This window comes from Gopherus evgoodei, chromosome 11, assembly GCF_007399415.2.
Source record: "Gopherus evgoodei ecotype Sinaloan lineage chromosome 11, rGopEvg1_v1.p, whole genome shotgun sequence".
NCBI lineage: Eukaryota > Metazoa > Chordata > Testudines > Testudinidae > Gopherus > Gopherus evgoodei.
The window spans coordinates 63,903,608-63,930,480 of NC_044332.1; the positions used below are offsets into that span (position 1 = coordinate 63,903,608).

General features: G+C 42.0%; 1 protein-coding gene across 3 annotated transcripts in view; it reads left to right on the forward strand.

Annotated features, from left to right (window-relative positions):
- Nucleotides 1–26,873, forward strand: part of NCKAP5 (NCK associated protein 5) — a 375,692-nt gene that overhangs the window by 311,841 nt on the left and 36,978 nt on the right. For 2 of the 3 annotated variants that reach the window (XM_030580665.1, XM_030580666.1), the window contains 2 exons: nucleotides 22,698–23,012; nucleotides 26,561–26,700. In XM_030580665.1, coding sequence (XP_030436525.1) covers nucleotides 22,698–23,012; nucleotides 26,561–26,700 — 455 coding nt within the window. The remainder of the gene's footprint in view (nucleotides 1–22,697; nucleotides 23,013–26,560; nucleotides 26,701–26,873) is intronic. The other variant, XM_030580667.1, reaches the window with a different exon arrangement.

The window sequence follows — 26,873 nt, forward strand, 5'->3', positions numbered from 1 at the left end:
TGGGTTTTAAAAGCCTTGCTTCTGAGGAAAGATTGAAAAAAACTAGTCATGTTTCGTCTTAAGAAAGACTGACCTAAAGGTCTCAAATGGTTCATGGGAGTGCCCACACTTCAACCCTCCACCTGTGAGTCTGCTGACAACTGCTTACCTGTGACCCATGGAGCCTCCAGTGTGAGGTTTTGTACTCTAAGATCAAATTGACAGAGCCTGCTGGCTATACATAAGCCACCAGCAGGAACAGGAAACTGTCCAAACAATGGGGATGCACCCTGCTCTGGACAGTGTGCCTTGTACTTCCTGTGCCTGCCCTCCCCCACCCCAGCTAGATTTCTTGACATCCCAACCTAGCAAGACTCCAAGCACCTGACTCAGGGTATTGATCTCATTTGTCTTCTGCTTCTGACCTCTCAGTATCCCAACCCAGCCGATTCTTGACTCCTGTCTAACGACTGCAGACCCTGGATCTGACCACTAAGTCTGGCTGCCCACAACCTGGCTGTGACAGCTTGTTTGGACCATAGTAATCCTGCAGGACTGAGCCTGATGTGAGAAGGATGGACCCAGCAACACTACTGTGGCCACCAGAAGCGTCGAACTCACCCCAGTGAGCCCTTCGCCTCCAGGTGGATAGTCAAATCCTGCAGGCTCAAGTTATGTAGCTGACCTTGGACAATCAATGACTGCAGGAGCAAGTGAGGCAGCTCATAGCTGAGAACACCGTGCTGTGAAGATGACCTGCAGTGTCTTGCCCTGAACATGGACCTGGAATACCCTTGCCTGAAAGGTTCAATGGGACCCACCAGTGGTTCTGGGGTTTTATGAGCCAAAGCTGCCTTCTGTTTCTGATGTGTCCCCAAACCTATGTGTAGTGGGGCAGTTGCCCCACACTAGGAAGAGGAAGAATTAAAGCAGGCCAGAGGGAGCCTGAGCAGAACTCTCTAATTAGAGGAGGGCTCAGTAAGTGAGCCAATCAGGAGATGGCTTGTTACAGTGGCCAATCAGGACCACAGGGACCATATATAAAGGGCTGCTCAACAGAGCAGAGTGCAGTCTCTCCCTGGCCTGCTAGGGAGAAGGGATGGCTGCGTAGGAGCACCAGGGCTAGAGAAGTGCTGGGCTGGGTAGCAGAGCAGAAGGAGCTTCTGGCTGACTGCTGCCAGACTGAGGCCCTGGAGGAAGGGCAGATAAGATGCTAAGGCTGCCCCCATTTGCCTTGAGGGAAGTGGCCAACACAGACTGCAGTTTGCCCGGGAGCAAGGGAATAGACTGGTGACTGCAGCAAGCCACTGAGGCGAGTGACTGGACCCTTGACCTACATATTCTCAAGACCCATGATTTCCTTAATGCAGCTAGCCACCAGGACCTGCTTGAGGTCATCCACTCTGCCTTTGTCTATGGAATTCCACTCAACAAGCTAGCCATTATCAACTGAGAACCACGTGACACCTAGAAGGTGATTGTGTTTATGAGGGGATCCCATCCATGTTCCCCAAGGATCAGCAAGAGTGGAGGTTCTTCAACTGTGCCATAACTCCACCTTCCACTTAGGGCAATACAAAATCCAACAATTAATGTCCCATTTCTTCTGGTGGCCCCAAATGCGACCCACAATAAAGACCTTTGTAGGTGTTTGCCTGCACCCGCATCCCTCACCAGAAACCCTATGGTTTCCTCCAATGTCTGGACACCCCATCTCAGCCCTGGGAGGCCATTTCCTTTGATTAACAGAATCTAGTGATTTCAGAAGCATCCTGACAGTGGTAGATCGCATATCTAAGATGGCTCACTTCATTCCCTGCACAGGTTTACTCTCAGCAGAGGAAACTACCCAGCTCTGGATTAACATCTCCATGGCCTCCCAGATCATGTCATCTCCAGCTGGGGGGGCACAGATTACTGCCTATTTCTGACATGAGGCCCTGTGTTATTAGGTGTCCACGTGCAGCTGTCCTTTGCCTGCCATCCTCAGTCAAACAATACAACAACAGGGCCCTTCCTACTCCATAAACGAAAAGGTTTTGCTTTTAATGGAATACCTCCACACAGACAGACCATGACAGAAACTAGACTATCATCTCCTTGGCCAGTACTGGGTTTGGCAACTAATCAACCTGATCACTTTCAAGCTCCAGCTCCCTCAGTCTCTTAGAGTCCACCCCGTATTCCACATCTCACTTCTAAAACCATACATCAGGAATACATTTCCTCATACAGATCACGCAACGCTTCCACTGGGTCATGAGAGAAATCCATTGTTCATGAAGTCAAGTGGGAAAAATTATGGTACCTGATTGACAGGGAAGGTTATAGTGCAGAGGAACACACTTGGGAGCAAGCTGAAAACATTCATGCTCCCACCAAGTTTCAGGCCTTCCATAGGACGGGATTGGCAAACTTTTTGGCTTGAGGGCCACATCTGGGTATGGAAATTATATAGCAGGCCATGAATGCTCACAAAATTGGGGTTGGGGTGCAGGAGGCGGTGAGGACTCCAGCTGGAGGTGCGGCTGTGGGGTGGAGTTGGGGATGAGGGATTTGGGGTGTAGGAGGGTGCTCTAGGCTGGAACTGAGGAGTTCAGAGGGTGGGAGAGGGATCAGGGCTGGGGCAGGGGGTTAGGGTGTGTTGGGGGGTGAGGGCTCCGGCTGGATGTACGGGCTTTGAGGTGAGGCTGGGGATGAGGGGTTTGGGTTGAAGGAGAGTGTTCCAGGCTGGGATCAAGGGATTCTGAAGGTGGGAGGGGGATCAGGGCAGGGGGTGGGAGCATGAGAGGGGCTCAAGGGTGCAGGATCTGGGCAGCACTTACATCAAGCAGCTCCCAGAAGCAACGGCATGTCCCCGTGGCTCATACACAGAGGGATGTCCAGGTGGCTATGTGCGCTGCGCCGTCCACAGGCACCACCCCTGCAGCTCCCATTTGCCACTGTTCCCAGCCAATGGGAGCTGTGGGGGTAGTGCTTGTGCAGGGGCAGTGCACAGAGCCCCCTGGCTGCCCCTAAACATAGGAGCCAGAGGGGGGGATATGCCGCTGCTTTCGGGAGCTGTGCAGTGCTGCAGCAACATGCCTGGGAAGCAGCTCCCGACCTTGCTCCCCAACTGGAACGCAGGAGCGGGGCAAGCCCCAGACCTCACTTCCCAGCAGGAGCTCAAGGGCCAGATTAAATTGGCTGGTGGGCCGGATGTGGCCCGCGAGTCATAGTTTGCCCACCCTTGTCATAGGAGATACCCTGAGAAACCTGGACCAAACCTCAGGGGAAGTGGGGTATGTCATAACCCATAGGTCTCAAACTTGGGCCAATAAGGCTTATGGGAGCAGTCATGCTCCAACCCTCTACCAGGCAGACTGTTGACAGTTGCTTACCTGGGTCCAATGACACCCAGACCCAGTGACTTCACCCATGAGGTCCAACTGGCAGAGTCCCAGAGCAGCAGATTGGCCCACTGGCCCTACTTAAGCCAGCAGCAAGAACAGGAAGGTGTTTGAACCACTGGCCTCTGTGCTGCTCTGGATTGTGTGTGCCTTGTGCTTCCTGCTGCTGCTCCCCTGGCTTGGTTTCTTGGCATCCCAACTCAGTGTGACTCCTGGCATCTGACTTGTGGTGTTGATCTCCAGTTGTCTCCTGCCTCTGACCTCCTGGTATATTGACCCAGCTGATACTTGACCCCTGTCTCATGACTGTGGACTCTGGCTCAGACTACTAGGGTTGTCGGCTCACGAGATGACAATGACAAGGGAGACCTGTTAACAGTCTTCCAATATGCTAATGAACATTATAAAGAGGATGGTGATCAATTGTTCACTGTACCCATAGAAGGTAAGAACAAGAAGTATTGGGCTTAATCTGCAGCAGGAGAGATTTAGGTGTGATGTAGGCAGAAAGTTTTTCCTGATGAGGGTGGTTAAATTCTGGACAAGGCTTCCCAGGGAGTTTGTGGAATCCCTGTCATTGGAGGTTTATAAGAACAGATTGAACAAACACCTGTCAGGAGTGCCCTATGTTTACTTGATGACCTCTTGAGATCCTTTCTGGCCCTACATTTCTGTGAGTCTGAGAATTTGTTTCATTTTTTTCCGTATAAACTAAAGTTATGTCTGCACTGCAACTGGGAAGTGCTATTTCCAGTGTGGAGAGACAGATGCACACGAAGTCTATTTGAGCAAGTGAGCTAAAACTAGCAGTGCGGATGTGGCAGCTCAGGATAACCACCCAAGTCTGTACTGTAGAGGCTGCCACTGTGCCACTACAGCTCCGCTGCTATTTTTAACAAGCTAGCCTGAGCAGATGTAGTGTGTTTCCGTCTCCCCATGCTGGAAACCAAACCTCCCAGTTGCAGCATAGATTCACTTATATGTACATAAGAACGGCCGTACTGGGTCAGACCAATGGTCCATCTAGCCCAGTATCCTGTCTACTGACAGTGGCCAATGCCAGGTGTCCCAGAGGGAGTGAACCTAACAGGTAATGATCAAGTGATCTCTCTTCTGCCATCCATCTCCATCCTCTGACAAACAGAGGCTAGGGACACCGTTCCTTACCCATCCTGGCTAATAGCCGGGCTGGTGATATATAGGTGGCTTGGGACTCAGTCTCACTAACTCCTGAATGGGAAGCCTGGCTCTGCCTCAGTGTCATGGTATAGCCATGAGTAAGCCACTTAAATTATCTGGGTTACATCCTCACCCCTGCTCTGGCCCTTCAATGCTGGGTAAAAGCACCAGAGCAGCACAAAGGGGCTCTAAAAAACCCAGATCTGCCCCAGGGGAGGATTTTCCCAGTACAGGTACTGTGATGGGCAATGGTAAGGCAGGCTTCTGAGGACCTCTTCATAGGCTCTGGTATAGGGGGTATGCCAAGCGTGACAGAGGGCTTGTCTGTATGTGGTGCTGTGGAGATTCCAGGCAGCACTGCAGTGATTCCAAGCCAGTCCTGCATTTCATAGAGCACCCACAGCTGAGGATCCAGGAATGCAAAGGTGGCTTAAAGCCACTTTAACCACCTCCTCCCCTTGGGCTGAGAGTTCTGGCACAGAAACCACCCTCTGTCTGTTCCCTGTTGTTAAAATGTACAAACCTGTCTTTCAGGGTTTGTTGTGAGGATCCATCAGTTAATGTTATAGAGGTCCTAGAAGATGCAAGGCAGTGCCCTCTATAGGTGTCATTGTTACATAAAAGATGGAGTACATAGAAGGGCCCTAAGCAATGTTTTTGTTTTTTACTGTTAGCAAGCTGGCCCCAATTCAGGAAAGAACATAAACATGCTATGTTTCATTTACTTCGTAGCCCAACTGAAAGACATAATCAACCATCCTTCCTGCATGGAGATGCTTACCTGAATCAAAGCTTTGCTGTGTTTTATGCTCCTCTTATGCTAGTCTGTTCCCATGTTGATGTTTTTGCTGCCAGCTCTCAGCATGATTCTCTGTGGATACCAGACTCCAGCAGGTCTGCATTACATACATTCTGTTTCTGACTTTCTCAGCAGTCATTTCAAAACCATAATTTAAAGTTTATTATGGTGAGTTGTTGTGTAGGTACATTGTAATGAACCTGGCATACTGTCATTTTTCTTCTATGCTCTAGCTGAAGGAACTAAAATCTTACAAAACAGAGCTGATTGAGTTGAAGAAAAAAGACATTCTTTACTATATTAGTAAATGTAAAATGCTTAAATTGGTATCAGTTCTGCACAATTAGCTAATATGCAAGATAGATAATATTTTACAGCCTTCAAACTTGGCAGCATATAAGACAACTCTGATTCATCATTTTCCAAATATTAGATCCTCCTGAACCTGTCAAACAAATAACATGTAAACTACCAGTTGCTAATCTTTTATTATTAGGCATTTGCTCTAAATAGATTTAAAGATGTTATAGACTCTTTGGGTTAGCCAAAAAAGAGGAGAATGTGTATTAATAATAATTAGAACATTTTCTCTTTATATTGCACCTGCATCCAAGGACCATTCAGTGCTTAACATACATTAATTAAGACTCTTAACACTTCTTTTGGGCAGATAAGTATTATTATACCTATTTTATTGATAGGGTAATTTGTGAGATAGGCGTATGATATAATAAAGCTGTGGTCAGTCTGCTAGTGATTAACAGAGCACATAATAGAATCCACAACCCTTAGCGCTCAATCCCCTTCCCTAACTAGGAGTTCTTGCTCCTTCTCTTAATTTAACTAAAACAGCATCTCACAGGCCTGTCTAATGTAATTGTTTCTATGTTTTATTTCCAGTATGTCATTGGTTGGGCTAAATCAATATGGGACAAAAGGCTGCTGTCAAATGAAACCATACAGTGACTTGAAATCAGTGAGAGCACTGTATGCAGAGTTTGGGCCCAAGAAATGCTGGTAAAATGAATTAAAAATCAGCTCATTATTAATTGCACTGCAATTAGTTTCAGCACTGTGGATGGAATGCTAAGCAAATTATTGATAGGGCAGGGATTGGGGATAGTGATCCAAAATGTTTCAGGATCTGCTGTTGGAGTTAGACATTTAACTGGTGTGTTGAAATAGAAGATACTGCCAGGTGGGATGTATGGATTTGATATTTGTGTTCAGGGCGTAATTTCCCCAGGTGAGCAGGGGTTTGAAGTGCCACAGAAGTAATAGTTACAGTTCTTCGGGAGGCATTATCCTGCTACAGCACTGGCCCTTACTGTTTATGCTGAGAATTTGATCTGAAGTGCATAACCATGCAAAAATTAATAAAATAAAAGTTTTGGGGAAAGGCTCAGGTCACTTTCTCTAGTTAAATTCATCCAATGTTAATTGGCAGACTCTAGAGTCGTTGATATGTCAATAATGCAGAGGAGGGAAAGCTAACAAATGGTTGAAAGGGGCTTAAGGAAGTCTCAAGCTAGACAGAGGGTTTGGCATACAAACTGTTAAGTAACATTAAAAATACATTGTAGACTTAGGTTTTTTGTGGCAGAATAAAAATATACGCAGGTCAAGGTTTCTTTTATAGTTCTGCTGTACTGTGGTGCTCCATTCCATTAAAGTTCTTGATAATCATCTCTACCTTATAGGAGGCATTTTTTGCTTTCCAAGAACAACCTTGCAAAAAGGTTCTGCGGTTTAATTTAAAGGCAATCTGATCAAAAAAAGGAAGGTCTGTTTTTCACAAGGCTTTTTTTGTAGATTTCCTTATTTTAAAAGAATGTTTGGTTGAATTCAGTGGCATTTTTAATGCTCCTGAAATTATAGGTTATTGGTCTTTTGCAGCAAGGATTGTGTTTTTAGGTGTACACCTTTAAGTTTTACACAAAAGAAACACGATAAGTGATCAAAATTAAATTTCAGTGGGAAACAGGAATGCTCTGGATAGCAAGTTTAATGGATAAATGGATAGCAAGTTAGTAAGATGTAAAATGCTGTTGACGGTTAATAGGGTTGACTTATAAAGTGAAGTGTCAGCGTTAAAAGTTTTTGATGTGGTATCAAAAATCTGAGCATAATATCCTTATCCAAAACTGCATCCAAATATTGTCTGATTCAGTACTTACAGTAATTTAATACCAATAGCTTTATACTCTGTATAAAATGAGGAGCAGATGAGTTTTTCTACCCACAATATCCATCTATCTAGGGTATTTATAAGTCACCAATCACCTTGGTATTTAAGTGTTGTATCTCACAGACTTACTTTGTGCTCTAGGACAAAGCTTTGGCTTATTTCTTTGAGCAAATTTCTCTGATTTCAAGATTTCTCCTGGTAAATATGTATTCACATCACCTAAACAAAAGGCCACTGTGGTACAAATGGCAATCACTGTAAGTTTCACTGAGGTGCAAGGACAAAGTGGTGTTAGGAGACGGTGTTATAACTCCTGACCAGGGTCATCCTAAAATTCTTAGGTTATCAGATAACCTGTGGAACTCTTTGCCAGAGGATGTTGTGAAGGCCAAGACTATAACAGGGTTCAAAAAAGAACTAGATAAATCATGGAGGATAGATCCATCAGTGGCTATTAGCTAGGATGGGCAGGGATGGTGTCCCTAGCCTCTGTTTGCCAGAAGCTGGGACTGGGTGGCAGGAAATGGATCACTTGATGATTATCTGTTCTATTCATTCCCTCTGATGCACCTGGCATTGGCTACTGTTGGAAGACAGGATACTGGGCTATATGGACCTTTGATCTGACCCAGTATAGCCATTATGTTTTTATGTAATAACCAGATGTGGGCAGTAGGAGAGATACATTTTCTCCCTCCCTATTCCTCTCATCATCTTCCTTGCCCCAAATTGTCTGTCAAACTCCACCTTCATGCTCATCAAAAGAACCCCAAACCTGCTCTTTACTCTTGATCAGACCATGGGTTTGAGCATACGTTTTATGCGGCTCCATAGATACTGTTTCATACTCTCCGATTCAGTCTCTTGACATTCCAACTGCATCTCTGTAAGGCACCTATTCAGAACTGCTCCTCCCATAGATCCTTCTTATCCAGCTAGAGAAGCATGAGTTCTCAGGTCATTTCTCATCAGCTGCCTGCATCAGTGAACCTAGTTGGTTTCCTGCTCACGTTGCCATGAAACCAAAAATATACTGAGTAGGTTCCCAAAAATAGCTCCTGCTTAGCCCAGTTTCCCGACTGAGCCCTTTAAGTCACTGGAGGCTGCTTTTCCATAGCTTGTAGGTCTTTAAGTGCCTTCAGCAAATTCCCAGAACCAGGTATGGATCATTTTGGAGGTAGGCTGCTGGGGGATATGCTTTTCTTCTAGTGTTATTCCATCTGCATACCTAATGGTGCTATGTAGGTCTCACTTTCAAAATTAGTAAATATGCATGAAATTATCCCACTATCCTCTTTTCCCACCAAGCAAATGATTAATTAACATTACAACACTCACCATTTTTATAAAATGCTACAGCTGGGTAGTTCGTTATGTTGATATTAAGTAAGTTATAACTGTCTGGTTTCATGTTTTTTTCATTCTGAGAATATGAAGATAGACATGATGGAAACAAGCTTGATTAATGTGGTTTATGCATTGTCTGACACACGTCATCCTGTAATATACCCGTTAAGCCTGACATATTTGAGTAAATACATTTACTTTAGAGAGTCCTGAAAAACGGTGGGCAGATTAGGTGAGGGCAATAATGAATTATCAAGATAAAAATGAAGTCACATAACATAACAAAACAAATGACAGTGAACAAATTGATCTGTTGTAGGATGTCCATTTAGTAAAGAAAGGTGATTGAAATTAAAATGTGGTTAGGAATAGGTATAGTCATTCAGAAGTTGTTCAGATTTGGGGAAGATTCTGGGATCCCTCTGATAAGGTGTGTTTTGGAGTCTAAAGAAATCCTTTCTTGTCATGAAACCTTCATGCCTGAGAACATAACTTATCAATGTCAGTCTTAATTTTTTTCATCAGTCCATCGATAGAAATTGAGAAGAATCATTTAGCAATCATCTTATCACAGATAGTGGTTGGTTGATTCATTTTACACATGATCAGATAAAGGAATGATATTTGCTTTATCTTCCCCTTTAGCACCCAATAAAGCAATAGAATACCTAAAAGTCTCTACAGATGAAAGTGCTTGGTTACTGGCTGTAACAACACTGGTAGCATTGAATCAATTTTCAATCTGTTTCTGATGTGTTTGGAATCTGTACTCTGAAGGTGTTATGTTTGATGTGAGAAATGGTAAGGGGTCACATGTTCCATGAGTCACTTATATGTAAATAGTAGTACCTGTGGTCATGTACTTATTTGCATGCCCAGAGTGAAATCTGTTTTCAAAAGCCTTATGGCCACTGTAAAGATGCGGGCTCACCCCTGTGGCACCTCCTGCTGGTAGTCTCTGGGAATTAGCTCGATTTCCAGCCCAGAGTGCCCTCTGCAGGCTGGCGATCCGGCTTACCTCACTCTAGCTCCCGTGTCCCTCCCAGCACCCAGTGCCCCGTTATCTGGGGTGCTGCCCCCTGGCAATAACCCCACAGTTCTGGGTCTTCCCCTCCCAGGTGAACCCCCACCCACTATCCCCACTTTGCCTCAGTGTTAGGCTACTGCCAGTCTCCGTCTAGCCCCTGCTCACTGTGGCGGACTGCAGTGTAAGCCACTCGTCATAGGCAAAGGGGGTTCGGACCTGCTGCCTCTGCCTACCCATGGGCTGCCCCCCTGCATCCCAGTACCTAATAGGCCTTATCAGGCCTGAAGCCTGGGGATCTCCTAGGCCAGAGTTCCCTGGCTCCCTTGGCCTTTTCCCAGCCCTGCTCCAATCTAGGTTCCCTTTTTGACACCTTGCAGCCAGGCCCTTCTTCCTCTACAGACAGAGGGAGACTGTCTGGGCCTCTGGCTCACAGCCGTTTATAGGGGCCAGCTGGGCCTGATTGGTGCATGGCCTCAGCTGAGCCTACTTTCCCCCAATCAGCCCAGGCTTCTTGCCCCAGAAGCAGCCCTCTCCTGGGCTGTTTTAAGCCCCACAGGGCAGGAGCGGGTAACCATCCCACTACAGGCACATACAGGTTGACAATTAAGCCTTACAAGAACCCAGCCATTGTGAGTGCGTACACAGATTTTACTATGAGTGCTGGCTGAACTCAGACTCTGTAATGGGGCTACAGCTTATCAGCCACATTTACAGCCTACTTGGCCTCTATACCTCAGCAGCTTGAATATTAACATATGTTAAAAATAAACTGTTTACCTCTTGCAACATCAAAGCCTACCAGGCCTATATACGTTCTAGATGATGTGGCAGGGTGCCTCATGCTCTCACAGTCATTTGGCATAGTACGCAAGGATAGCCCCTGTGGACTCATGCACAGATTTGCAGACAGGACAGAACTAATTACAGGAAGAAGTCATTCAGACTAGTACCTTCACCTGCTACTATCCTACAAAAGCACCCACTGTTCCTGCCAGTTCCTTTGCATTGCAGCTCTGTGTGCCCTCATGAGAGGGCACTTTTCAAAATCTCTGCACCACTCAGTCTACAGGCACAGGACTGTTTGGCCATGCAGACAGGTGGGGAGCTGTCGTGTTCCATATGCTAATGATAACATTAGCAAATTATGCGCCCAGCGGCAGTACAAAATATGCCACGTAAAAGGGATGGGTGTGCAGACAATTGGTAGATTCCAGTTGTCTCTCTGTAGTTCTTTTCCTCTTTTTCAGATCCATCCCAGAACAGGTTTAATATTATCTCAGTGTCTGTTGTTCTTCATGCCCTCACCCATTCTGCCTGTTGCTTTTCATGCCCTCACCCCATCCCCCCCCCCCCCCCCCACACGTCTTATATTCTGACCAGACAGCATCCCTTGTATTTCCCCCTTTCTTCCTGTCTCTAAAATCTGACCCCAAAGGACAAAGAAGGGCAGAATGGAGACCTTCTTTACCTGCACCTCTTGGTTTGCACATTGGAGAGCCTCACCTACCATGCATGAACTGACAATGATGTAAAGCGGTCTTGCCCAGCTCCACATACAAGGGATCTCTGCCTATCCATGACTTCTCTGCCCACATGGGTGTTCCCATCCTTGGGATCCGCATGCACTTTGCAGAGCCTTTAGAAATCTTGTGTGCAGATACTGTGTGCTGCCTAGTCCCTTGACTATTGTTTAGTTATTAAGTGTCTTCTGAAAAGTATTTATGAAGCGATAGTATGAAGGAGTCTGCAATAATGGAATGCAATTTTATGTGTATATTTGAAGATGGTGAAGAATCTTTTATTGCGAATAAGAAACTAGCATGCATTTGTATCTCCTAATTTATGTCAACTTACCTTCTTCAAGTCTGACAAAGACAAATAATTTATTCCTACTTCAAACAGATAATACACATAGCAGTTGATAATTGCCAAGTCTCCTGCAGCAATGCTATGGTATACTGTTTAGCTCTCTTTTCTGTGGAGAATATTAATATCTGGGATCAACATTTCCTTGTTAGTCACAATGATTTGCTGTTCATTTTATTTTTTGTCATTACATGTATCCACCTGGAAGTACTAAATTATGTAACTGGAATTATAGAAAACCTTGTGCTTCCTACAGTAATAAGCAGGTAATATTCTGATTAGTATTCTGGATACTTAAAATCTACTATTCTCCAGGATTTAGAATACCATTTAAACCGTGGCTCAGAGCCACAGTTCAGAAGTCACTGGAGCTATATTGATTTACCCCAGCTTAAGATCTTGCCCAATTTATCCTAGTTTATGTCATGTGTATACAGAATACACCTAATTATCCCAATTAGTTGGGGTAGTATAAGCCATTATTCTCCATATAAATATGATTTCCTTATATTTTAGATTTTTCTACTTTACAGATTATTGCTTTTGGTTAGTACATATTTTGGTTAAAACCATTTGTAGACACATCTTCATCGCTCTGTGTGGAGCTTTGGTCGTGCATTTCCCATTAAACTACTTCACGTCTGTAACAGAGCTGAGGAAATATTATGAAACATTTTCTATGAATGTTTGTTCGAGTTTTTTCCAATTCACTTCACTTGTGCACACACTGATTTTCTGTTCTGTTTGCACAAATGGCGGAATGGGTTTTTGGAGCATGAATTTTTATGAAAAACAAATTTTAATCTTGAATGCTGAAATATGCTTGAAGTACAAAAAATGAATTTCAAATTTTTATTTTAATATGTAATTCAAAATTCACATTCTTACCAGTTAGTTACATAACTCATTCAAGCCTGTCCAAAGCCTACTGAAATCAATAGTGGTCTTTTCATAGACATTAAACAACATAGCACAATTTCAACTATTCATAATGTAATCTCCGCAAGCATGAAATAGTCACTGAATAAATTCATGCGTCACTTTGAATATTGAATATATCTGAGAATTTCACAGTCTGAGGTCCATTCATAAACAGAAAAAAAACAAATTTATTTTATTTTGTCTGTCTTGAGCCTCTAGCAGGCAGAGAGGTACAGTATGCTGTTCCCAACCACTCATGCTAATGATGTTTTTGAAACACCAGCTAGCATTTATATTACAGACATTTGTTATGGGGAAAACACTTTCTGAAAGAAATCAGTATTCATTATTCTGGCTTTAGATCATGACCATTTGTCACCAACTGCTGCTTCCTGTTTACACACAGTTAGCTTTCAGATACAGTGATTAGAATATCATCTGGTCTGGTGGAGCTGAACTTGGGTGCTGAAATAAGAAAGATTATAGTTCAACTGAAAGTCACTGAGAAAAGTCTGTTAAGAAGTTTTCACTACATTAATTGGGAAATAAAGCCTTTTAGTTGCGCGTGTGTGTATATAACTAGTTATTACCATTATGATTAAGTAAAATCACCCTCTGAGCATAACTAATAAATTTTAAAGCCTTATTTAATATTTATACAGCATTTATTTTAGCATTGTTTTGTGCTATTAAAAAAAATCGGTGACGTTACTAAAATAAATATAGTACGTTCTCTTTTGCATTTGCAATATGCAAAGCTTCTTGTGCACATCTTTTATAAATGACTTTACAGTGCCTGAGACAACATTTTATGGACTCAGCTCTGTCACTGCTCTTGTCTGTTAACTAGCAGAAAAGTGAAGGAGGCACTCCTAATGTGAATGAGACCATGTGCCAGTTACACGAGGTTCCAGTAAGAGCATGTAATCAGTGGCCCCCAACCTTTACAGTCAAGTTTCCTGGTTTATCCTAGACTAAGACTTCAGTGAACTCTGGCTTCCAGCCTCAGTGGTACTAGGGTTGAGACTGAGGTTTGGACTGCTCACAATTGAATGTGAGTAAAAACAGAAAATGTATGCTAGGATTCAGTTCATAGCCTATATGCCTGTGGTGCTTCATTTATCTATGTAGATACTTGTATGGTCCCATCACTATTGTGTCTGAGTGCTAAACATTAATGGCTTTATTTTAACAACTCTCTTGGGAAATAGGGGAGTATTGTTAGCCTCATTTTTAAAATGGAGAAGTGAGGCACAAAGGGCAAGATTTTTTTAAGGTATTTAGGTGCCTAACTCCCATTGAAATCAATGGCACAGAAATCTATGAGAGTTAGGGGCCTAAATAGCTTTAAAAATCTGAGCCAGAGAAATGAAGTCCCAGATTTTACAGGTATTAAGGCATTGCTCCACTCACCGTTGCCGCGCCTAAGTCTCATTTTCAAAAGTGATTTAGGCTCCTAAGTCTCAGGCTATTTATAGGACAGATTTAAAAGGTATTTAGGCACCTAAATATACAGTTAGGTGCCTAGTGGATTTTCAAAAGCACCTAGTGCCCATGTTGCATTGATTGAAGTTAGATGCTCAGGTACCTTTGTGCATCTTTAAGTGACTAAATACCTTAAAAGTCCTGGCCTAAGTGACTAGCTCGAGGTCACACAAAAAGCCTGTGGCTGAGCCCCAATCTCCTAAGTCCCAGTTCAGTACCTACAAACACTGACTGTCCTTTCTCAGGCTGTGGTACTACATGTTTGAACTATGGAAGCATCAGGAATAGCCACATTTCTTCTGCTTAACTTGGATTCATCCTGTACATTTGATTTGAGGATTTCACCTTCTCTTCATCTATTATTCATCAATTGGGAGTGCTTAAGCACACTTGCAAATCATTGATGCTGATTGACAGGTGAGAATGTACAACCAAAGTTATGTATAGTCAAAAAGGAGGAGTCTGATCCCTTCCAAAAAAAACCCCATTTCTAGCCTGGCCCTGTTCACATCTGGTAAGTGCAGTTCAATTTTGTTAAAAATTCACAATGACTCTTATACATAGAGCTAGAATTTTCACCTTACATCAATTAAAGGTCCCACCATTCCTGTTAAGGCATATCAGACTTGTTATCCTAACATCTAATTTTCTTGGATAAAATCTAAATCTTTTCCCAGTAAATAATTATAACAAATTGGAGGAACAACTGATGTTTTGGGAAAGATAAGGAACAAGTGAAAGTGTCCGTGAATAATTTTGTTCTTACAACTTTTGTTCTTAAAAATAATTGACATTGTCCAAAAAAGCCTAAGGTAAATCACAAATGAGAATACCTGGGATGAAATCCTAGCAAAACTTCTGTTGATTTGAATAGGGACAGGGATTTCATCCATGATCTCTGCCCCAAAAAGCTTACAATCTGTCTTGTCATAATGCAAGAACAGGGATAACAAAATGAGAGAGGGAAGATGGACAGGAATAACAGAATATGTTAAAAGTCAGCATACAACGAGGTAGAGCAGAAGATTATTTTACTACTTACTATCAATATTACAAATAAATGTGTCTGACTCATTCTTGTAGGCAGAAGTGTGTCACTGGAGAGGTGGGTGAATGAAGAGAGGGTAGTGAATCTAGTATTTCCAGTCAGACAGTTCCATGGTTAGAGGTGTCATGGAAAAGAGCATGCAGATATTTGTAGGACAATCAGAGTGTTGAAGTTGGATGGTATGCAGGAAGACAGGAGACATGGTTGAATAAGTGGGGGAGGACAAATAAGGTCCACAACATACTTTTATAGAAAAATTTTAATTAGAAATGGGCCTGAACTGCAACCCAGATTTGAGCAACCCTGAGTTTGGGCAAAGCTCATATTTACATTAATCAGTTGGAAGATATAGGGCCTGATTCTTCTCTCACATCTCCCGGTGTTAATTCGGAATAACTCCATTGCAATTAATAGGATTACATCAGTGTAAAACTACTGTAAGTGAGAAGAGAATAATGTTCATATAAATCTTTACCTCTAATTCTCCTCTGATTTTTACCTACAGTAGGCTTAGCATCTTCAGGTGTGCATATTGGTTATACTTCTAATTGAGACTGTAAACAACTGATGCATTCATCTTTTGACTAATTATATCAAATGGTAGTATAAGCCTAAAAGGAATAAACTGCTTTAAAACTGACATCAATCTGGCAGAAGTATGTACATTTTTTTGTAGTTACGTTAGCACTGCAGATGAAGAGAAGGATGTGCAAATAAAGAGATCTGTTCTGCCATCTGTAGTTTAAATTCTTCTTGCCAATGCCACATATAGTTTAAAGATGTTTATTAACTGGTAAAGCAGTTTTGCAGAGATCTATTTACACTGGAGATATTATTATGAAAGAAGAAAGAGTGATAATTAATAACCTGATGTTTCAAAATACCAAAAAAATTAGATGTGCTCCGTATCTGCCTCAAAAACCACATCATATCATCTGCTGCATATGCCAGTGTAACTTTTAGAGACAGGCTGAGTTTCTAATTCAAAGAAAGAGCACTTGTCAGAATATTTTGGGGGGCTTCATTTTAGTGGTTCAAATGTGTCTCCTTCATTTTCAGTGCAGTCATTCATCCCGTGCCAACAACCCACACAAGAGTCTTATGTGTCACTTTAAACACTATTTTAAAATGGCTAAGTGGTGAGCAAGATGGTCAAGAATTTTCCATACACTGTTTTTCAGCGGAAATTTAGGTTTTTGACTAAATGAATTTGATTGTGAAAAGTGTCTGCTTTCTGTGAAAAAATTTGGATTTCTTGTCAAAAGCTTTCAGCCAAAACCCAAAGGATTTCCACCAAACACTTTTGGTTTTTTGGCCAAAAATGAAAAAATGTCTGTACGATTTTTTTCCCCACTAGTTCTAATGATATGTGCCCTCTGCTAAATGTAACTTTTTTTACATAAAGTGGGCCATTAATTGGAAAGAAATTAACACCTTGTGGGCTATGGTAGTTGTAGTTACACTACCCAGGAAGCCATGTTTAATGAGAGCTACCTTTATACTGTTTGAACACTGATGCTCTATGTCCCTAAAAACATTTTGTTATTTTTTAAGTTTAGCTAGCCAGTGTGATAATCTACATGACTTGCCATTAAAATTAGTTCTGGTAGCCAATGTTGTATACACTTTTCCTAGTTCTACAACAGTTATAACTGTTAAAGTATTTCAGTGCTTTGAAGTAGAAGTAATATTGTTTGTTTACATTAAGGTAACCAGCAAAAATATCTGTATTAACCTTGTGATACCATCTGATTCAGAGCTGTTGTGATTAGCAAAGTTTCCAGAAATCCTGACACCTTTAGCCAATGGAGGATTGACTTTTGACCATCCTCTGTCAATTGTAGCACAGGTCAGTTTAGGACAATGCTTTGATTAGGGCATGCTGAAATCTAAAACTAGAGAGATATAGAGAGGTATAACTCCTCGTCTGCACACATGTCCAGAAACATATATTTTGTTTATCCAACAAGCACACAGACATACACTTATCCTCAAGCACATAAATAGCCCCATTATTTTGACTGAGACTATTTATGTACTTAATTGCTTTGCTGATCAGGGGCTTATTCATTTTATTTCAAATTTAAGGGACTCTAAGGATTGTTTAATCATCATTTTATATGCATGCATGTAATGCATCCCCAAACTTGGTAATACTTAGAACTTACACTGCTTTATATTTTAAAAACCCTACAAATATTTTTAATTAATTGGAATGAGACTCCTATTTAAGGAATAATTGAGATCAGTTCAGATTATTGGCTAACTCCTGAATAAACCAAACACCTGGTAAGAATTTAGGAGTGGAATGTGAGTCTTTGATCCACCATTTTCACAGATCAAATGTTTTGGAAAGCTCTCCAAGTATGCAGAAGAGAATACATTGCAAATGCCCTTTTTTTTCTGAACAAGAATATTTTTGTAAATTATTGGAGCAGTGCATCTAGGAAGCTGTACTGAAAGGCTATGTTATCACTTCCATTATAAAATCCTATTTTCAGAGATTCAGGCTCTCTCTAAAAATTTCTCCAGCTTGAACTTTGGTTTGTGGAAGCTCAACCCAAGAGTGCTTCTTTGTACCTAAGCTGAAAGTTTTGTAGGCCCTGATTTTATACATTGAATAGTACTTTATTTTGCAGGCAGCCTCCTTGAAATCAGTACTTGCAGAGTAAGGTACTATTCAGTATTGATAAGGATGACAAAGCCAAGCCTTGTGAAGAGGCTCCTCCATTTACATGCTTTATTATTTTTTTTTTTCGTTTAGGAGTCCTTATTTGAGCTAAACTCCCCTATTTACATCAGTGTGGAATTTTAACCTGAGAAAGGACAGAAGCATCAGGCCCTCAAGGTTTCTTGTTGTGCTGTTCACCTTATCTTCTTTTTTTCAAATAATGATTTCCCAAATTGCATATAACATGAAACTGGAAACAAGAGGTGTCTTATGTAAGAACCCTTCTTTTATGTAATGTGACTGTTTTAAAACAACCCAGGAATTTGGCTCTCCCAGCACTCTAAAAAAACCACCTCCACAAGGGGAATAGATCCAAGCGCTGATGCACTGTCTGTACTGGCACTTCACAGCACTGAAACTTGCAGCACTCAGCGGCATGTTTTTTCACACCCCTGAGTGAGAAAGTTGCAGCGCTGCAAAGTGCCAATGTAGACAAGCCCTTAGACTGAAATTTCTACACATGCATAACTGTTCAGTCAATTCTTAGATCAGAGAGCATAATGGCCAATGCCTTATGTAGAAGTAACAGCTTGTGGGAGGAAGCCTCACTAAACCCAGAAGTATTCCTCAAGTTGTGCCATCCATATGGAAATGTGGAGATAGCATTGTTTGTTGCCTGTCACAAGGTTTCAGAGGGTCCCCATGGAGTGAAGAGGTTTGTGATCCCCTGGAAATGTCCCACGGTCCAGATTTTAGCTTGTTGGGTTCACATCTTTTTGGAAAATCTGTGTCACAGTGGGAGCTGCTGAATACTGAGCCCTTTTGAAAACCAAGCTCCTGTGGTGGGTGTTCTACACTAAAAACCTGGCACTGCGCTCTTTCGAAAATCTGGTTTACAACATGGCATCTTCTCCTTTTACAGAGATGGTTAGCCAGATACAGCATTCTACAGAAGATCTTATTTTTGGTTAAAAGTATTTGTTTTTATTAAGTGAGACTTACTTTGTGCTCCCAGGTCACTCTTTCATCTAATCAATTGTTTTAGGAACAGCTAGGGACTTCCACTTTTCAAGAATCATTTTTTGGCAATCAGCACAGTCCCTACTAGTCATTTCTCTTGATTATGAGCTCCATCATTCATGGACATTAGGTTTCCTAGGATTTGTAAAGATGAGTCATGAGGAAGAGAGATTCTCTGGCATGAGATGTGTTCTTTCTTGAAACTGTTCCAAAAAGAATTGATAGTCTTTCACTTCCAATTTGCCTGTATTGAAGGCCACTGCTACTTTCTTGCATGATCAGCATCTATTATTTGGTTTGAGTCCAGTACCAGACATTGGTGTGCTGTAATTAGGAAGGACTGACTGTTGTTTCTAATATAGAATATTTTTAAAACAATGTGATGGAAAAAATGTTACAAGAGGTGTACTTTTTCTTACAAGCTCTTCTTTTGCAGAATTCCCAATGAAATTGGAATGCAGGATAAGGCCCTATATTAACACTGCAGACCATAAAAGGCATGCTGTTAAGATATTTAGGGTCCAAAATATGGTCTTCTCTTTATCCCTCCCAGTTTATCCTATGTCTTTGCTGAAGCCCTGGAATTCTTTCCATTATTATCTGATCTATACCGCTCCAAACTAAGGTTCCCACATCAGTCACCATCCTTCAGCTAAGTAGAAATTAATGGAAATATTTTCTTCACTCCTGTTTTTCTTTAGTTGGTAGGGGGTTGTCAGTAAATGATGTCTGCTTATTACTAATCCATGTAGCATGTGACCAAGACTGACTCATCAAGTGTAACCTACCTTAACACTGTTACAATCTGATAGGGACAGTCCACAGAATTCTAAGTAGCTATGTTATTGTGGCTTAAAAAAAAAACTAGAGAAATTAAAACTAAAAAGGAGGAAGGACGATTCAATAGTTATGACGCTTGCCTTGCCACAGGTTTCCTGTTTGATCTTGGGCAATTCACTAAGGCCTGTGAAAGATCAACACCCCTGAAGAATGAAGTTAAAATGACATAATCCCACTGTTGACAGTGTCCGGTCGACAAAATAATTCTTCCTTCAACCTAGCTACCTCCTCTCAGGGAGGTAGAGCACCTACACCAATGGGAGAACCCCTGCAGTCTGCATAGATAACATTTTCACTGAAGCACTACAGAGGTGCAGCTGTTCCGCTGCAGCATTTTAAGTGTAGACAAGTCCTAAGTCTCCCTCTGTGCCTCAGATCCCCATCTGTAAAGTGAGGATAACGATACTTCCCTTCTTCACAGTGGCGTTATGAGGATAAATGCATTAAAGACTGTGGTACACTCATATACTACAGTAATTAGGGGTCATATAAGTTCCTGTGATAGATAGCTAGATACAACCACTACTCCTCTGACAAGAAACTGAAAACATAAATAGCCACCTAGCAAATTTTTTCTGTGGGGGGAGGGGTAGATAAGTTCTTATACCAATATCAAGTTAAGATAAAAATATTAAGTGAAAACAGACATTATTTCAGAAGCAGACAGGCAAAGTGTGTAAGGGAGAAATATTTTCAAACCTCTAAGAATATTAGAAATGCCGCAGAGGAAAAATAACAGAACATGACTTGACAGAGCACTGCTAACTATGATGGTGTTAAATAGCAAATAGGAATATCATAAAAAGATCAGTACATAGGAGCATAGAAAACAGAGATACAAAAGATCTATTACAGACTTGGGCAAACTACAGCCGGCGGGATCATCGTGCCCAGCCCCTGAGCTCCCAGTCGGGGAGCCTAGTCCCCGGCCCCTCCCCCGCTGTCCCCCTTCCCATGTGAGCTGTGCTCTGGCCCACCAATCCCGCTGGGCAGCATGGGGATCACAGCTGGCTCTGGCTGGGTGTTGCGGCTGCGAGCTCCTGCTGCTGGTAAGGAGGTGAGGAGTGGGGGGGATTGGGTAAGGGAGCAAGGGTCCTGAGGGGTAGTCAGAGAGGAGGGGGCTGTTGGATGGGGCAGAGGTTTGGGGGGGTAGTCAGGGGATGGGGAACAAGGAGGGTTAGGAGTGGGAGTCCCAGGGGCCCTGTCAGGAGGTGGGGATGTGGATAGGGGTCGAGAGGGCAGTCTGGGAACAGAGAGCAGGGGGGTTGGATAAGGGGGTGAGATCTGGGGGAGCAGTTAGTGGTGGAGGGTCCTGGGACGGGGTGGTCAGGGGATGAGGAGCAGAGGGCAGTTGGATAGGAGGTGGGTGTCCTGGCGGGGAGCTGTTGGGGCAGGGGTGTGGATAGGAGTCGGGGCAGTCATGGGACAGGGAGCAGTGGAGTTGGATGGGGGGTGGGGGTCCCTGGAGAGGGCAGTCAGGGGACAAGGAGCAGGGGGAATTGGATGGGTTGGTGGTTTTGAGGGGAGCAGTCAGGGGATGGGAAGTGGGAGGGGATGGATGGGGGTGGGGGACAGGCTGTTTGGGGAGGCACAGCCTTCCCTACCTGGCCCTCCATACAGTTGCACAATCCCAATGTGGCCCTTGGGTCAAAAAGTTTGCCCACCCCTGATCTATTAGGCCATATTGTGCATGTCTTACCAGGGCACAATTGCTTGCTACCATATACTCTCAAGTCCCTTTTCAAGTCCGGTTTTAAATTGCTCAGGCAATGGGACTTCCACCACTTCTTTTGGGAGTATCTGCAATAGCCTGATAGATCTAGCTGTCAGGATATGTTTCCAGATATTTAACCTAAATTTTGCTTAGTTTCAAGCCATTAGTCCTAAAGCTTCCTCCTTGGTATTTACACTCTTAAAATATAGGTAGATTGCCATAATACCCTCTCTGGGTTGTTTGCCCAAGCTAGCTATGTCAGAGGGGAAGTCTGTGTGAGTGAACAGAGAAGGAGGGGATAGGATTACGCAACTGCATCCCATCCACCACGTAGGGGAGATACAGTTGCATCGCTCTCTCCATTCCATGGCTGCTGTGGTGGAGCCAAACACTACCCAGTTGAGAAGGCCCAGGGAGAGGAATTTAGTATGAGGCTTTGAGTCATGTCCCCGTCAGGAATTTACCAACTAAAACACTTATTTCCCTGATCAGCAGTAACTGCTCCTCTGCAATTTGAATAGACAGTGCATAGGGCATGTGTGACTAGATGACATCAGCTGAGCCAAAGTGTAAGAAGCAGGGATGTGAGCTGTCTTGCCATGTGCTATGGTAGGCCTATTGGGGAACCCTCAGAGCCTGATATCTACCGGTAATCCTGTAGATCTTGGTCATCTGCAAGAATTGGTGGTATGACTTCTGGCAGTGACATATTAACACCCCTTTCCTTCCTAGAGGAGGAATGAATTCCTATTGTACATGTTGCACACAGGAAGGAGAGCACCGCACTCTTAATTCTTTTACTTTTTCCTGTAAGCCTACCTCCAACTCTTAATCATGTTAATGGTCTTCTCTGAATTCTCTCCAAACTGTTAAAGAAATTCATACCAACCATTAAGAGCAATAATTAGTTTCTAGTACATGTCTTTTTAGCCATTGTCATAACAAGAGTTTAAGTCATGCCACTTAGAATGTCTTGCTTTTTATCTTTTTGTTGTGGTTTAATTATATTTGAATGTGATGTTTTGTTGTGTTTAATTAAAAAGATGTTTCAGGTGAAATACTATAAGTTACAATTACAATTGACACTTGCTAAATGTGAAATGTTTTTCTTTCCTTAAAACATTCCTTTCAAGATACTCTCTTTTCCCATAGCCCCTTTCACTGTCTTTAATACTAGTGATTCCTTTAGCTCCACTCCCATCACACAATCTTCCTGTATCTTAGAGTCTTGCTGCCAGATGAGAACATTGGACAGTGGGATAGGAACCTTTCCTCTCCCAGACTCAGGAAACCGGTCAACTGGACGATATGTTTCTAAGCAAGAATCAACTTTAGAAACTGAAGTCTTCATGTCTCCTAAGCAAGCCCTTCCTTCAGGTTCTTCAATAAAAGCCAAAACTCTTGAGCGAGAAGTGCCTTCAACAGCTAAGAGCCCAGAATCTGTGGAAAGCATGATTAGTCATTCAACATCTGATCCTACCATGACTGCCAAAGTTGTACGACCTTTTCAAAGTCGCCTTCCCAAACCAGTCTCCTCAGGTAAAATGCCAATTACACTGGAACTTAGATTCTTTCTGCCCTAATGTCTATTTCCATTAACAGAAGCCCTGTAATAATGACGTTAGATAATGGGAATGCTAAGCCTGTAGCAGAAAAGATTCCTTATGTGAATATATACGGTTATCAAGTTGTTGACCTGAGTCCAATGGAAATTTGGTTGCTCATAATGCATATCTGTACCTCAAAGAAAATTGTGCAAAATGTTAAATCCCTTCCTCAAGAAATGATATTTGAGAGAAAAGTAGGGCCAAACCCTCAGAACAGTGGTGATTCCCATTGATTTGAATAAGAATTTCATGTGCTCAACAGCTTTCAAGGTCAGGCTCTCAGTTTGCTGTCAGTGGCCATATTGTGATATTAAATGTTAAAATGATACATTCATAAACATTTGCTTTCAAAACTGAACTTGGAATACGAAGTATTTGGACTCAGTGCATAAATTCTATAGCAATGAATATTTTGCCTCAACTATGAACATAAGTCTTTTGATGTGTTACTAAACTGTACAAATATATTTATAGACTAGTGAAAACACTTACTTTGATGTATCAGCAAATGTGCATTAACTATAACATATAACAATGCTGTGGCACCTTATAGACTAACAGATGTATTGGAGCATGAGCTTTCGTGGGTGAATACCCACTTCGTCAGATGCAATTCACCCACGAAAGCTCATGCTCCAAAACGTCTGTTAGTCTATAAGGTGCCACAGGATTCTTTGCTGCTTTTACAGATCCAGACTAACACGGCTAGCCCTCTGATATATAAAACAATAGCTCCTAAACAATGAAAGACGCATGCTAAGGCCCCAATCCAGCAAACACACACATGAATATCTTTATATATACAAACTGAATTGAATATAGTCCCACTGAGTTCAATGGGACTGCCAATGTGTAAAGGTACATGTGTGTATGTGTGTTTGCAGGCTTGTGGCCTAAAAGTACAAGTGCTAGTAAAAAATGGATGTTTATTACACAGCAGAATTTATCTTTATCGTGGAGTAATTTCTGTACTTAAAATGGGAAATATTGCAAATAACAGAGTAAATTAAACTGCTTTGGTGGTGTACACATTTTAATTGTTCCTACTTCAGTATTATGTATTCTTTATATTATGGGAAAGCGCAAAAGCCCTGTTAGGATGGGTGGTGTTTGCTGTTAAAAACTGTGCACTTAGACCACAAAGGGCAGATAGACATCTAATGTTTAGGCTCCTTGCTGCACAGTGGAATCCAAGCCCTGAGTTAGACACCCAGGCTCCCTATTCAGTGCATGAGAGTTAGGTGCCTAAGAATGGGAGTCACTGAGCAGGGAGCTGTTTAAGCTAGTGCCGAAGAGAGGGGATGCTGCCTGAGCTCCATCTCTCAAAGGGAGTCAGGCACCTCCCTCCGCTTGGGATTCACAGCCATGAAACCTCTTCTGACACCTAAATCAGCTCAGCCCTTTCTCTCCAAAAAATAGGGGCAGCTATTACACCCCTTGTATAACTTATAGCCCAATGAGAGGTGCAACTTCAAATCCATCCTGCCTGATTTGGAGAAAGGACTTGATCCCAGGTCTCCCACTTCCTGTGTGACTATCCTAACCACTGGGTTACATGATATTCTGGATGCAGCTTTACATCTCTCCTGTTGAAACTGTTCCACTTTGTGTGAAATATTTAAACATCCATTGGGCCAGAGAGAATGAAATGTGAGAAGGTGACTCTGTAGCCCTGTGATTAGTGCAGTCACCTGGGATGTGGAAGAGTCTGGTCCAAGTCCCTACTCCAGTGACCATATCCCAGGTAAATGCTTTAGCCACTGGGCTATACTACCACCTCCTGTGAATGCCCACTTGATCAGGCTCTACAGGTGAGCTAGGTGAGGATCCCACTGTGGTTTAGGTAGGAGCCAGGTGCTGGGTGTCAGGACTTGGGTAGCTTTGTGCATGCTCACCAGCAGAAGCGTAGATGCCGTGGGGACTTTCCAGTGGAAATGTGGGCTTCTACAGGGTAAGGCAGCATTTGAACAGGAGCACTGAGGATCTACATTTTGGGATTAGGTGCCCAAAGTGACAATTAAATATTTAAATCCCTTTGTGGATCTAGCCTTAGATTAAAACATATAAACACATACTAAGAGACAGTGATCCCTGCCCTAAAGAGTTTACATTCTAAAAAGAGAACTATTAAAAACCCAGCAAAAAATCTAAAGGCTGAACCTTTTTTGCTAACACTTTGTCAAGGTAGAGTATTTATTGCAACTAAAAAAATGACACTGATTCATTTAACTTGCATGACTCTGTGCCACGTTGCCCTCATACAAGAAATCCCATTTAATGATCATGTAAGGCTAGACATCAGGTTTAAATTTAGGGTAAGGCCACCAAAGTATGTTTTGCTAAATTGCTGTTATTTAAATTGAACCTAAGACTAAATAGTCTTTCATCAGAATGTATATGAGAAGGTTTTTAATTAAACCTATTGGAATGTAGTTGATTTAGTCATATTCCCATTGCAGTATATTAGAGTACAAACACATATTGTGGTGTTTATTGCAAACTCCCCTGCAGGTTTTGAATCAAAGCTAAATAAAATATATTTTGATACATATTATTTTCGAAAGAAACATTTTTTTAATTAATGGCACAGCTAAGAGAGATTCAGAAGAGAAATCTTAGTTATAGATTATATGCTACATGCTTGAATAGCCACATGTGTGACCTCAATTCAGCAGTGTGCTATAGAGTAGACTCCATGATTAAACACTGTCATTATAACAAATTGAATAGAAACTGCAAGCACTGAATTGCTTCATAAGAAGTTGGTAGCAGTAAGATTGCACTGATTTTAATGCTACTATTCACTGCACCAACCTTGTAAGGTTTGTATCTTAATTAAATTGTCGTGAAGAGATGCAAAAAAAGTAGAATACATCAGATTGTGAGGTCAACTCATTCTTTCCTGGAATATTTTTATCTGGCCCTTCTTCTTTACCCTACTTCTCCAAAAACACAAGTATAATTTTATTCTACAAAGCACAGTTTATTTTCTTAAATTTTGGTTTTACATAATATACATGTAAATAAAAAGAACTATTTGATCTAAAAAATTTCTGGAACAAAGTATAATTTCCTATTTGTGTCTTTGTCAACAAACTGAGTTTGCTATGTTTCTCTCCATCACAATATAAAATAACAGTACAGCTCTTCTAACAACTTCCTAAAAATCATTGTAACATTTTGTTTCTCATTTGCAAAGAGTTTATATTTTAAAAGTCAAAGACTGACTTTAAATTGTGTCTTCTCTTCTCTCCTCCTGATAACTGGGAAGTGCTTTGGGCAAGATTCTGCCACCCTTATGTTGAACAGCACCTTACTATACAAGTAGTTCCATTGAAGAATGGGATGATTTGACATGAATAGAAGTATCAGACTCTGACCCGTAATTGAACACTGGATTACTCCTAAACACAATCAAACGCTGTTGTTAGTGTAATGATGATGAGATCCATAAATTGCCTAATCTCTTTCTGAATTCAGGAATAATTAACCCTCCAAAGCAAAGTGAACATGAACAAATTCTGGTGACTTCTGTTTCATTAGAGCATACTGAAAAAAATGTGGAAAACAAGAAGATTCTTCCAGACTGGAGCAGCAAGAAAGCCACTAAAAAAACAAAGGTATAAATTGAAAGAAAAATGCCAATGGTGTAACTAGCATACATATTTAGTCTAAAGGCCATAGTTTACTGCAAAGAGTTAAAATTTTGGAGATACAGTTCTTTCCTGATTTAGGTTTTGCTGTTGGTGTGGTATGAGTGAGTGGACATAATATCATTGTAGTGTAAACAGTA